Raw genomic sequence first — 14,347 nt, forward strand, 5'->3', positions numbered from 1 at the left:
CTGGGAGAATATAGTCTGGTTAGAGATGAGCGAAACCAAACTGCAAAGTTCAGGGTTCGTACTGAACAAAGACTTTTAAAAAACTCAGTGTCCGAGTTCAGAGTTTGAGTGCTGTACGTATCCTAACCACTTGATTGAGCATTGGAATACTCAGTTATGGTTGGTACTCGGCTAGGCCTAGTGTGAGCTCTCAATGGCTCAGATGGGAAGTAACAACAATGTTTTCAGAAGTAGTGTGACAAAAAAAAAACATCGGGCTCTAGGATCAAGTTCAGGTCAAATCCAGGTCTCGAACTTAACTTTATCTAAAGTCCAGCTGAACCCAGCAAACCATAACTTCCACGAGTACGCTCATCTCAACTGGTAAGACCAAAATTTACTCTTTGGATGACATAATATACAGCATGTTTGGATGCCAAAAGACACAGTATATCACCACAAAAACGCCATGCCAAAAGTGAAGTTTGGGAGTAGGAAAATCATGGTGTGTGGCTGTTTTTCAGCATACAGCTTTGGCAAACTTCATATAATTGAATGAAGGATGAAAGGACAAATGTACCTAGATATTCATGATAAAAATCTGCTGTCATTTACCAGGATGATGAAGATAAAATGAGGGTGGACATTTCTGCAAAACAATGATCTCAAACACACAGCCAAGGGAACTCTCAATTAGTTGCACAGAAGAAAATAAAGCTGCTAGAATGACCCAGCCAATCACCTGACCTAAATCCAATAGAAAAATTATGGAAGGAACCTATTCTCAGAATTCATAGAAGGAGTTTGTGGATCTTCCATGATTTGAAGAGTGTTTGTGTGGAAGAATTTGCAAATTCTCACCTTAGCATTGCATGCGACTAGTTTCTCCATGCAGGAGGCATCTTGAAGCTGTCATCACCAACAAAGTCTTTTGTACGAAGTATCAAATACATTTCAGTAAGTGTGTTCAATAGATTTTTCTGTGTTATTGCTCATTATTACACATAACTTAATTTATGGATATGTATGGTTTGATTTTTTTGTCTATAGGGTGCTTTACACACTGCAACATCGCTAGCGATTGCTAACGATGTCGCGAGTGATAGCACCTGCACCCGTTGGTGCGATATGTGGTGATCGGTACCCTAGCGAACATTATCGCTACGGCAGCGTCATACGCACATACCTGTTCTGCGATGTCACTGTGACCGCCGAACAATCCCTCCTTCAAGGGGGAGGTGCGTTCGGTGTCACAGCGACGTCACAAAACGGCCGTCTAATAGCAGAGGAGGGGCGGAGATGAGTGACCGAAACATGCCGCCCACCTCCTTCCTTCCTCATTGCCGATGGTCGCAGGTAAGGAGATGTTCGTCGTTCCTGCGGTGTCACACATAGCGATCTGTGGTGCCGCAGGAACGACGAACAACCTCGCTACGTATGAGACAACGATTTTTAGTAAATGAACGACTTCTCATATACCAACGATTTTTGTCTCTTTTGCGATCGTTTAAGGTCGCTCCTAGGTGTCACATGCTGCGATGTCGCTAACGGCGCCGGATGTGCATCACAAACACCGTGACCCCAACGCTATATTGTTAGCGATGTCGCAGCGTGTAAATAGCCCTTAAGTCAATTGTATGGATTGTTCCAACACCTTGTGAGAAATGCATGTCCATAACACTTTTAGAAATATATTTACTTAGAAAATTGGTGATGTGTTCAATATTTATTTCACATGCTGTATAAGTAATCATATATGAACACAACGTGATATGTTACAAACCTGCAGGTATCTTCCACCAGATAAAATCTGGTATTGGTTTCCTTCCTTTATTGCTTGCCCATCCTTCAGCCAGGTTACATTTGGAGCAGGATGACTTCTCACAGTACAATTCAGCAATACAGTTTGATTTTCTAAAGATGTTATTTCCTCTGATAAATTTTCTGTGTTTACTTCAAACGTTGGAGGTACTAAACAGAAATGATAATGTTATAGGCTCTATACAATAATTTAATTTAAAGAACACTTGTCACAAGGTAAAAAGTGGGCAGTTTTTGCTCAAATTCTAATTTCCGCTGCTTCACTGAGTATTCCTAATTTTTTTAGTTTGCCTTAAGTGGGCTTTACACGCTACGAGATCGCTACAGCGATCTCGTTGGGGTCACGGATTTTGTGATGAACATCCGGCCGCTGTAGCGATCTCGTTGTGTGTGACTCCTAGGAGCGATTTTGAATCGGTGCAAAAGCATATAAAATCGCTCCTCGTTGACATGGGGGTCCTCTCCCAATTATCGCTGCTGTCGCTTGGGCGAAGTTGATCCTCGTCCCTGCGCAGAACACATCGCTACGTGTGACGCTGCACGAACAAGGAACCTCTCCTTAACTGCCACACGCCAGCAATGAGGAAGGAAGAAGGTGGGCAGGATGTTCGTCCCGCTCATCTCCGCCCCTCCACTTTGATTGGGCGGCCACTTAGTGACGTCGCTGTGACGCAGAGCGAACCGCCCCCTTAGAAAGGAGGCGGTTCGCCGGTCACAGCGACGTCGCCGAGCAGGTAAGTATATGTGACGCTGCCGTAGCGATAATGTTCGCTACGGCAGCGATCTTCACATATCGGCATAACGATATGGGCGTGTGCTATCACGCTCGCCATCGCTAGCATCGGCTAGCGATGTCGCAGCGTGTAAAGCCACCCTTACAGTTCTAGAGATAGCCAATAATTATGGTCATTAGCGAAAAAATGTCTGACATGATTCTCTAGGGGAGTGTCCTTAGACTGCTCTATATTATTAGCCTATGAGCACTACTCCTTTGGTAAAGAACATAAAAATGATTTTAAAAAAACAACAGAATACTCAGGGGAGCATTCAGAATAAAATTAGAGCAAAAACTGGACACGTTTGACCTAGTGTGCAACATCTCTTAAAATATTAATAATAATAATAATAATAATAATAATAATAATAATTATAATTAGTAAGTTCATTTCCTGCAAATGTACTTATCAGATTTCAGTTGAATGAAAATGAATAGGGCTATTATAAATAAGATTTTGGAGAATGCCGTGTATTTCATAAATATGCATTAAGCTTAATATGGTTGAGGATTTCACCCTCTTCATATTTGGGAACTTTTCTCAAAAGTAGTGCATGTTATTTTTTTTCTTCTTAATGGTTTAGGGGGAGAGAGGGCATTTTTATAGATTTGTGGCAACATTTTTAGCAGAAATACGCACAAGCCTCTATTATAATTTACAGTAGATTCACAAAAAAACAGTTAATGGGACACAATTATAAAGAGAATAACACCACCAGAATAAAATAATTTTTATTTAAATGCTTCAGAATAACCTACCTTATGATTTTACATGATTTAAGCAGATGTTATTTTTGAAGTGATGTATTGTTGATTGTTTCTCCTAAATTACCTTTATTTGTAAAGTCACTCTGATCAGAGGCATAAAAAGAAAATAATCTCAAAGTACAGTATTGACATTTGAAATAATGCTGAAATGTTTTGTTTGATTGCAAAAATGTAGAGAGCATTCTGGTAACAAATACACTGCAAACTAATAATATATACCGTATTTTTCGCTTTATAAGACGCACTTTTGTTCTCCCAAATTTTGGGGGCAATTAGGGGGTGCGTCTTATAATCGGAATATACGGTATATATACTGCAGGACCCAGGGGAGGTGGGGGCAGCTCTGGAGCAGTGCTGGACGCTGAGGCAGGCTGGTGGAGGCTGGTGAAAGCTGCAGGAGGCAGCCGGAGATCTCCTGCTCCCACTCATATAATATGCACTGCCGCTGTCCATCACCGTGGTGCTGAAACCGCACTACGGTAATGGGCTGGGGGTGCGGCGCATATTATATGTGCCTCCGCCCCCTTTGATGGCATATGCCCCCCCCTGTGTTAGATATGGCCCCCATGCTGCTGCCCATAGCAAAATAAAAAACTCTTTACTTACCTCCTCCAGCGTGTCTCCCCGGTCTTCCTGCTGCCGCTGTGATCAGGCACTCAGAGATGATGTTACTCTGCTGTGCCGATCACATGACCGGCACCGAGAAGCAGGAAGTGCAGGAGCTCAGCAGTATCAAGGGAGAGACCGAGAGGACAGTGCTGGAGGAGGTAAGTAAAGAGTTTTTTATTTTACTATGGGCAGCAGCATGGGGGCCATATCAAACCCAGGGGGACATGTGCTATCCATAGGGGGCCATGGACAGCACAGGGGGACGTGTGCCATCCATAGGGGGCCATATCAAACACAGGGGGATGTGTGCCATCCATAGGGGGCCACATCAAACACAGGGGGATGTGTGTCATCCATAGGGGGCCATGGGCAGCACAGGGGGACATGTGTCATCCATAGGGGGCTATATGAAACACAGGGTGATTTGTGCCATCCATAGGGGGCCACATCAAACACAGGGGGACGGGTGTCATCCATAGGGGGCCATGGGCAGCACAGGGGAATGTGTGCCATCCATAGGGGGCCATGAACAGCACAAGGGGACATGTGCCATCCATAGGGGGCCATAGGCAGCACAGTGGGACGTGTGCCATCCATTGGAGACCTGTGCCAGCTGTAGGAGACATGTGTCATCTTTAGGAGACCTGTGCCAGCTGTAGGGGACATGTGCCAGCAATAGGGGACGTGTGCCATCAATAAGGGACGTGTGCCATCAATGGGGGACATGTGGTATCACTGGGGGACGTGTGCCAGCATAAGGGGGCTATATTCAATATAAGGCAGCCATATCCAGATTAAGGGGGCTAATTTTAGGATGGGGGGACTATGATGGACATACACCCTATATGATTTGTTAGACGGATACTCCCATTATAAGACGGACCCCATTTAACATTAAAAAAAAATTTCTTTTCCCTTTGTCTTATAATCAGGTGCGTCTTATAAAGCGAAAAATACGGTGTGTGTGTGTGTGTGTGTGTGTATATTTATATATATATACTGTATATATATGTGTCGCAGGTGGAGGGGATGCCGCTGCTGCGCGCTAACGCTCGGGTCCGGCGCTGCGGCTGCTACTGCTCGGTGGCTCGAGCAGTGGGCCGGATCCGGGGACTCGAGCGGCGCTCCTCGCCCGTGAGTGAAAGGGGAGGTGATTTGGTTTGGGGATTTAGTCCGTGACGCCACCCACGGGTTGTGGTGAAGATGGGCACCACCGCTGCTGGTGACGGGGATCCCGGGAGGGATGGTGAGGAGCAGCTGGGATGTTGTTTTCCCCCTCCGTGGGTAGGGGTTGGTGGCCCCGGGGCCCGGTGATGTGACAAGAAGGCAGGGTCGGTGAGGTGCAGGGTTACGGGGACAGCACGGCGCAGTGCCGGATGGCACGGGTGTACTCACTCAGCAAATGAGGCACAAAGTCTCCGGTAAACCAAACGGCTGGATGGACGGGACCCGCAGCCGGCTGCTGTGTCTCTCCCTGGACAGGTGATGGTGGCTGTCTCTCCCTGCACCTTAGTGTTCTGTTTTGACTACTGTGGCTTCCCAGCGGTAGTCCGCTCCCCGGTATATGGGTGCCGGAGGAGCCCGTTGTGCCCACAGGCACTGGCCCTTGGGTCTCTAGCCGTTGGCGGTGGCTGTATACCCTCACGGTGTGGACGGTTGCCTTCAATCGGGACTTTTGCTGTTAGGAAACCCCTGGGGTTCCAGTCACATTCGGATTTGTCTGTTGTCGGCGGCTCCAAGCCTGGTCGGGGTCCGATGGCCCTGCCTGTGTGTGCTGGCTTCACTTCGCTCCCCAGTCGGTACCGGCGGGCCAACGACCCCGGTCCTTCGGTTCCGCGTTGCTCCACCACTCCTGCAGACGGCCACCACCGTCTGCCAATCTTGCTGTCAGTGCCTGGGCCACGAACCCAGACACCTGCAGTGTTTACTCCTCACACTTTGACCTCCAAACTTCATCTCCTGCTTTTCCCGCCTCCAGACCTGTGAACTCCTTGGTGGGTGGGGCCAACCGCCTTGGCTCTGCCCCCACCTGGTGTGGACATCAGACACTGGAGGGGGGGCAACAAGAGTTTTGTGTTTGACTAATGTTACTGTCCTAGGGGTGGGGGTGTTTGTGTGTGTTATCTGTGACGACCTGGCTAGTCCAGGGTGCCACATTCCCCCTTGGTAAAACGCAGACCGTCCGCGGGCTGCCCGTCCATCACCGGTTTTATTTTTGTTCAACTGTAGAAAAAGGGGATAAATAACATATCAAAACGATCAACATTTCAACACAAGCATATTTGTTAGGTCACTTGAACGTTACACATAAAAACAGTTTAATCACGGACGGACGGATGTCTTCCGCTCTCCCACCCAAGCAACCTAGCCCTGATGCTGCCCCTAAGAAGTGGGCAGCACCCCTTGACCCCAGTCCAGGTTCAGGCTGTCACTTCAGGGAACCCCACGTCCTTGGGGGACCCCTGACCCCCGGAGGATGGCCACCGGTCCTAGTGGTGGCCGGGCCCCAGTCTGCTCTGCTGCGGGCCCTTCCTCCAATCTGCCTCTCCGGAGGCGGCACTGACGGAAAATCAACCCTCAACTTATTTACAAGCCCACAAGTTCGTGGGTGGCCTGCAAGTTCTCGGCCATGTCCATGAGCAGTTCCTCATGCAAAACTTAAATCCCTCCAGGGACAACTTGCCGGCAACGGCCGGGGTAATTACTGACAACAATCAGGTGAAACTCGGTTGATTTTCTGATTCATTCAAAACTGCTGAGGGTCCCAACGGGGGACAACGGTATGCAGTGGTGAGCCGCTGCCACTACTTGAGGTCACACTCCTCCAGGACCTCTTCCAGCTCGATATCCGGACGGCTCGGTGGAAGAGGGGGCTGGGTCCACGTCTGCACTCCGCCCGCGGCTCTCCCTTTGCTTTACATCTAGGGTAAACCAGCCCCTTTCCCCGCAGTGTCGGGTGTAGGTTACCAGGTCACCCGGCAACAGATCGCAACCTGGATGGCCCGTGGGGAGGTGCGAATTTACATCGCGGCGGGCCACAAATACTTCGGCCTCCAGGCCCGGCTCGTAGATGAAGCCGCACCCTCTCCGCATGTCAAACTGCCGGACTTGGCCCTCGTACACTGGGCCCCGCACCCGAAAGGTGGCATGACGGAGTGCATCCTTCTCTTTAATCATCCACACCATCACTTCGGCACTCTGCTGCTCCCTGGCGGCAATCTCCCGGCCCAACTGGTTTGGTTCCCTGTCCCAATAAGGGGCGTTGGCAGACCCCTGCACTCGGGTCGGACCCCGCTGGACCGCACCCACACCGGCCACGACCGGTATTCTTTTGTGGGGGTCCTGCGGTGACGTGGCCTGAACTGCTGCTGTGCAGTGACGGCCCGGCACTGCCTCAGCCGAGGCGCGGGACTCAGGCACTGCTAGCCTCACCGGTTGGGCCTTCGGGCCTGCTGCGGCTGGTTCTTCCACAGCCGGGTAGACTGCCGGAGCCGGGACGGCTTCAGGTGCGGCCACTTCCGGGGCCGATGGCTCCTTGTCACGAACGGGCGCTTCCCGCGAAATCTTCCAGGGCAGCGGGAGGGGCACAGGCCGTTCCCGGACAACGCCCCCAGGCCGGTCCTCTAGGGCGGACGGGTTAGCTTCCGCTACCGATGTCGGTGGTAGCGGTCCGAGCGGAGGGGCAACAGCAACCAGTATGGATGGCGGGGGAGGCAGGAGGGTGAGCGGACGCAGGCCGGGCCCCTCAGCCGCAGCGGTCGGTCCTTCTCGGACACAGGGGCATGGGTCACTTACCCGCTCCTCCAACACTTCATCCACCTCGCGTCTCCGCACGGCCGCCGCCACTTCCTCCATCTCGGCCACCCAGCGCTCCATCAAAAACCGGACCTGGGTTTGAAGGCGGCAGCACATTTGTGCGGTCAGGGCCTCCACCCACGCCGCTGTTCCTGGCGTGGGCTCGGGAATCTCGGCATCACCGAACGGGACGGACATGTTTGCTGGCAGAATTCCAGGAACCAAAGGTCTGCAGAGTCCTGGCGTCCCCGCTTTTATAGCCTCGGCTACATTGGGCAGGCCTTCACCCGCCCCCCCCTTGGTTCTTTCTAGCACTTCCGTTTGTTGAGGGCGGGGCTTCGCTTTCGCACCTTCCCTGCTCGGAGAAGACGCTCGAGTGGGAAATCTTCGCACCAAAGATGGCGGCGCTTCAAATTTTTCGGCCGGACACCTCCGGCAGAGACTACAAGGCGCACTTCTACTGGTAAGTAGATGGGTCAGATCCTGTTCGTGATGCCAAGTTGTCGCGGGCGGAGGGGACGCCGCTGCGCTTGCTAACGCTCGGGTCCGGCGCTGCCCCTGCTGCTGCTCGGTGGCTCGAGTGGTGGTCCGGATCTGGGGACTCGAGCGGCGCTCCTCGCCCGTGAGTGAAAGGGGAGGTGATTTGGTTTGGGGATTTAGTCCGTGACGCCACCCACGGGTTGTGGTGAAGATGGGCACCACCGCTGCTGGTGACGGGGATCCCGGGAGGGATGGTGAGGAGCAGCTGGGATGTTGTTTTCCCCCTCCGTGGGTAGGGGTTGGTGGTCCCGGGGCCCGGTGATGTGACAAGAAGGCAGGGTCGGTGAGGTGCAGGGTTGCGGGGACAGCGCGGCGCAGTGCCGGATGGCACGGGTGTACTCACTCAGCAAATGAGGCACAAAGTCTCCGGTAAACCAAACGGCTGGATGGACGGGACCCGCAGCCGGCTGCTGTGTCTCTCCCTGGACAGGTGATGGTGGCTGTCTCTCCCTGCACCTTAGTGTTCTGTTTTGACTACTGTGGCTTCCCAGCGGTAGTCCGCTCCCCGGTGTATGGGTGCCGGAGGAGCCCGTTGTGCCCGCAGGCGCTGGCCCTTGGGTCTCTAGCCTTTGGCGGTGGCTGTATACCCTCACGGTGTGGACGGTTGCCTTCAATCGGGACTTTTGCTGTTAGGAAACCCCTGGGGTTCCAGTCACATTCGGATTTGTCTGTTGTCGGCGGTTCCAAGCCTGGTCGGGGTCCGATGGCCCTGCCTGTGTGTGCTGGCTTCACTTCACTCCCCGGTCGGTACCGACGGGCCAACGCCCGACCCTGGTCCTACGGTTCCGCGTTGCTCCACCACTCCTGCAGACGGCCACCACCATCTGCCAACCTTGCTGTCAGTGCCTTGGCCACGAACCCAGACACCTGCAGTGTTTACTCCTCACACTTTGACCTCCAAACTTCATCTCCTCCTTTTCCCGCCTCCAGGCCTGTGAACTCCTCGGTGGGTGGGGCCAACTGCCTTGGCTCCGCCCCACCTGGTGTGGACATCTGACACTGGAGGGAGGCAACAAGGGTTTTGTGTTTGACTAATGTTACTGTCCTAGGGGTGGGGGTGTTTGTGTGTGTTATCTGTGACAACCTGTCTAGTCCAGGGCGCCACATATGCATACGGTATATATATAGTTAAGAATAGCATAAAGTTAGGCAGAGGAGTTTCATGACTGGAGTCTGCAATACTTACAAAGTATCTGAACATTATAATGTAAGGAGTCTTCTCCTGCCTCATTGACAGCGACACAAGTATATGTTCCAGCATCCTTCAGATGTGTCCTTGCAATCTGTAAACTATGCCCTCCTGAAAGGCAAAAAGGTTCACCAGAGCATATAGTACTGTATCTGGTTTATTGACCAATAATATATATAAATTGACAGTAAATAAAATATTCTTATTTTTACTACAATGAAAATACTATATTTTCTTACTTATTTTGAATATGGTTTATTTCCTTAGTCGTCATTTTGGTTTTAGTTCAATTTAATAACTTGAGTGTGGGATTGTGATCTATTGTCTCTGCCATTTTACATCCAGCATAGTCACATTGGTATTAAACCATTACCTTGCCTATAGACATACTGTATACGGTATTACCCCTATTAACCATTTTTGGGCTGTGGGAACACAATAAATTATCCTCACCAATTTTGCACACTCACTTTCTTGAAATATATCATTATTGGTCTTATTATTGTCCATATGCGCATATTTTCAACTGTGGAGGTCATGATCATGATTCATATACGAGTATGTCTTAATTGATTTTATATTGTGTGTGTTTCTATGGATTCAATAAATATTTTTCATTTTTTCTCATTGGATGTGCGCTTCTATTATGTGTGACTTTCTTCTCCTTATTAGTTCAATTTAATGACATTGATCATTTAGTAGTTATCGATATTTACCGATACTAAGGGGTGCTTTGCACACTACGACATCGCAAGCCGATGCTTGCGATGCCGAGTGCGATAGTCTCCGCCCCCGTTGCAGCTGCAATCTCTTGTGATAGCTGCCGTAGCGAACATTATCGCTACGGCTGCTTCACATGGACTTACCTGCCCTGCGACGTCGCTCTGGCCGGCGAACCACCTCCTTCCTAAGGGGGCGGGTCGTGCGGCATAACAGCGACGTCACACGGCAGGCGGCCAATAGAAGCGGAGGGGCGGAGATGAGTGGGACATAAACATCCCGCCCACCTCCTTCCTTCCGCATAGCTGGCGTGAACCCACAGGACGCAGGTAGGAGATGTTCCTCGCTCCTGCGGCTTCACACACAGCGATGTGTACTGCCGCAGGAACGAGGAACAACATCGTAACATCGGTCCTTCCGAAATGATGGAAATGACCGACGCTACAGCGATGATACGATTTCAACGCTTTTGCACTCGTTAATCGTATCAAAAACGATTTACACACTCCAATATCGACAGCGACGCCGGATGTGCCTCACTTTCGATTTAACCCCACCGACATCGCACCTGCGATGTCGTAGTGTGCAAAGTACCCCTTTGGGTCGAAGCGTACATAAGGTGTCTTGCAGATGTATAACCCATTGTTTGCTTTAAAAAAAAAACTCTAGAAATGAGTGACTGCAGTGTTTGCATAATTTTTTGACACCCTGAGATCTTCAAAGAAAGAGACTGCTTTTTGCTGAGGCCAATAACTTACCATGTAGAAAGAAGTTGTCTTGATATACAGTAACAACTCCTTTTAAAAATGCCAATAATGGATAAATACAAAGAATAAATAAATAATTATTGAAACAATATGTTTATGAGTATATGCTTGTTCACTGTTCTTCTGTTTGGAGATATATTTATGTGTCAGTATTCTGAAACCTTTCCTCAACACATAGAGTAATGGATAAAGTTTGTACACACTTATTTACAGTATACAATGATTTTCCTTGTTCTTATTGGAATGTGCATATTGTAGATTCTGCATATTGTAGACTAAAGACTGCAAAGCCACAAAGGAACCCTTATGGCACTGCTCAGATCCGGGGCCTACGGTACGGCTCAAGGGGTTCCCCGGACCCGGGGGTCGCAAGGACACTCCGAATAAAAGGGGGGACGTATTTGTACGAGATTGATTGTAGAAATGTCTGTGACGCTACCCACGGTGTGTGGTGAAGTGGGACACCACCGCTGCTGTTGTGGGATACCCGGGGGAGATGTAATGGCAGCCGGATGTTAACCCCTCCATGGGTAGGGATGGTTGCCCCGGGGCCCAGTGTCTCTGTGCAGGGTATGGCGATGGCAGGGACTTGCACGCCCAGATGGGCCAGGGCATAGTTGGTTACTCACAATTGAATGAATCACACAAGTCTTTTGGTAAACCAAGGTGCTGGTGGCCGGCCGCCGCGGCCGGTTGTACTCTGGTCCTCCCACCCGGGCTGGTGGTCGCTGTCCTTTCCTCTGCACTGTTTTTGTGTATTGTGGGCTGCCTGGTTTGGAACTCAGGAGTCCGCTCCCGGCTTTCTGTGTGCCTAAGGAGCCGTGCCCGCTGACGCTAACCCGTGGGATCTATGGGCCCTGGCGGTTGCCCTATCCCTCTCTGTGGGTGGTTGTCTGCTTTAGGGACTTTGGGTGGGACAGGACCTGTAATCCTGCCCTCAATTGGTTAATTAGCTAGGCCGCTGGTTTCGGTCCTGGCTTCAGGGTCCGAGTACCCCCTCTGTGCATGGTTTCCGGTCTGGTCTCCGGTGTCGGTACCAGTGGGCTCCAACCCTTCTCCGGTCCTCCTCGGATCTGCCGAGCCGTCTTCCCATCTCCTGCTGACGGAGACCACCGTCTGCCACCTAGCCAAGGTACCAGGGCTCCGACCCTGGCAACGTTTAACTTGAACTTCCTCTGCTGGAGCTACACCTAGCTCCAGCCAACACTCCTCTCCACATGAACTACAACTCCCACTGCTGTTTGCTTAACTAACTGTTTTCCCGCCCCGGGCTGTCTAGACCCCTAGGTTGGCGTTCCCTAACCGACTGGTCCTGCCCACTGGTGTGCCTGTCTTGCCCTAAGGGGGAGTGACTAGGGTTTCAGGTCGGCTGAATGTCACCTAGGTGAGGGAAGGTGTTATGCGGGGGCCTATGTGTGACTACCTGGTTTTGCCAGGGTGTCACACTTTTATTTCTTGCCTAGCATCTGTATGCAATGCCTTTTTAACATCATCTTCTTTTACATACTATCATACTATAATACCTCTATGTAACTTAAAGCTAGCCATCATAATTTATAAAGCAATCTTATATAAACATATAGATAGATTTCCTGCAGATATATAATTTCACAACCCCCTACAGATTACAAACTTGCAACCTTTAGCAATAAATTGGTAAATCATGGAAAAAGTCAGCAAGTCATTTGTTCTTTGTTTGTTTTTTTTAAAAAACTATTTTTGTATTTTTTTGCACTTTCTACTTACTGGGTTAGTAATGGGTGTGTCTGATAGATGTCTTTTCTTTACTAACACAAGGATTTGATACCAGCTGATACTACACAGCTGACATCAACCCTAATTACCATTAGCCCGATTGCCAACGCATCAGGGAAATCAGGAAGACGTAAGGTGAAAGACCAGAATTGGTACATCTACTGTGATGCGCGACTTCTGCGGCAGTTGCGGCTGGTATTTTTAGGCTGAGAAGGGCCAAATAACCATGGACCGTCCCAGCCTGGTAATATCAGCTCACAGCTGTCTGCTTTACCTTTGCTGATTATCAAAAATAGGGTGGACCCCATGTTGCTTTTCTAAATTATTTATTAGGCTAAACAAGGCTAAACACCCTTTAGTGACACTAACAAAATTACATATCTGCAGGATATCTATCTATTCTATTTAATATATTGTTATCTGTCTACCTATAGCTTTATATTAGTTTTTTTTATTTGCGATGAATAAGAAAAAAAAACAGATTGCATACGGATGGCCCATCTCGTGTTTTTTTGTGCACCCATTGACTTGCATTGGTGGCCATACAGAGCATGCTGTGATTTTTTCCTCAGCCCGATTATAACTGAGGAAAAACTCGTAGGTGAACACTGTCTCATTGAATGAAATTGGTGGGTTTACAACTCAATTTTTTCTCACATTGCACTCTCCACATTTATATGCAGATGTGAGTGAACCCTTACATTTACCATTCTTTAAAGTGTCCCCTTTTACTCTGATGACAGCTTTATACCACAGTGGCATTTTCTCAATCAGCTTTCAATGAACAAGCATGCTTCAACAAGAGTTCATCTGTTGAATCACCGGACATCAGAAAATGTTTTACAACCATCAAGTGTGTTTTGCAGGTACAGTGTTGGTACAATAGTCTATAGAGTGCTGAACAGTATTCCACAACTTTTGTAAGCCAAAATATAGCTATAATCACTAAACTGAGCAAAAAGAACCGACAGTTCATGGTTGCTTTAAGACATGAAGGGTAGTTATTCTGGAAAATTTCTGGAAGCCTGAAGGTATCTTCAAAGGTAGCTATGAAAATTGCCAGAACAAAAATGGTCTCATGAGGACTGTCCCAGGGGAGGAAGACCAAGAATTATATCTGCTGCAGAGGATAAGCTTATCAGAGTTACAAACATCAGAAATTGCAAATTGACAGCCCCTCGGGTAAATGGCTTCACAACTGATGCACAGACATGAAGTAACAGACATATCGCAACATCATCTGTCCAAAGACTGCAATAAGTAGGGATTTATGATCAAATTGCTGCAACTAACTAATTTGTCTGTGGACCGCAAACAAGAAAGAGAATTGTTTGGGCCAAGCAACACATTAGATCCGTGGACATTAGATCAGTGGAACTCTTTATGTGGGGAGTAAAAAAAATGTATTTTTTTGCACCAACTGGCATATCTTTCTCAGCCACAGAAATGGTAAACTGATATTTGGAGCCCTTCATAAAGTATTCAGGAGGAGATGACATGATCTTAAGGTCCTTTGCTGGTAATACTGTTTGTAATTTATGCCAAATTCAATGAACATTTCCCCAGTATGGACTCTACAGCACTCTGCAATGAAATGCCATCCCATTAGGTTTAGGCTTACAGGAACCA

At 49.0% G+C, this 14,347-nt stretch overlaps 1 protein-coding gene across 1 annotated transcript in view; it reads right to left on the reverse strand.

Moving 5' to 3' along the window:
* The window catches only part of HMCN1 (hemicentin 1), a 921,797-nt gene that overhangs the window by 416,158 nt on the left and 491,292 nt on the right, over positions 1 to 14,347 (reverse strand). The window contains exons 55-56 of the mRNA XM_075322013.1: positions 9,474 to 9,587; positions 1,763 to 1,950 (exon numbers count right to left, since the gene is read on the reverse strand). Of these exons, the coding sequence (XP_075178128.1) occupies positions 1,763 to 1,950; positions 9,474 to 9,587 (302 nt within the window). The remainder of the gene's footprint in view (positions 1 to 1,762; positions 1,951 to 9,473; positions 9,588 to 14,347) is intronic.

This window comes from Anomaloglossus baeobatrachus, chromosome 8 (assembly GCF_048569485.1).
Source record: "Anomaloglossus baeobatrachus isolate aAnoBae1 chromosome 8, aAnoBae1.hap1, whole genome shotgun sequence".
NCBI classification, from domain to species: Eukaryota; Metazoa; Chordata; class Amphibia; order Anura; family Aromobatidae; genus Anomaloglossus; species Anomaloglossus baeobatrachus.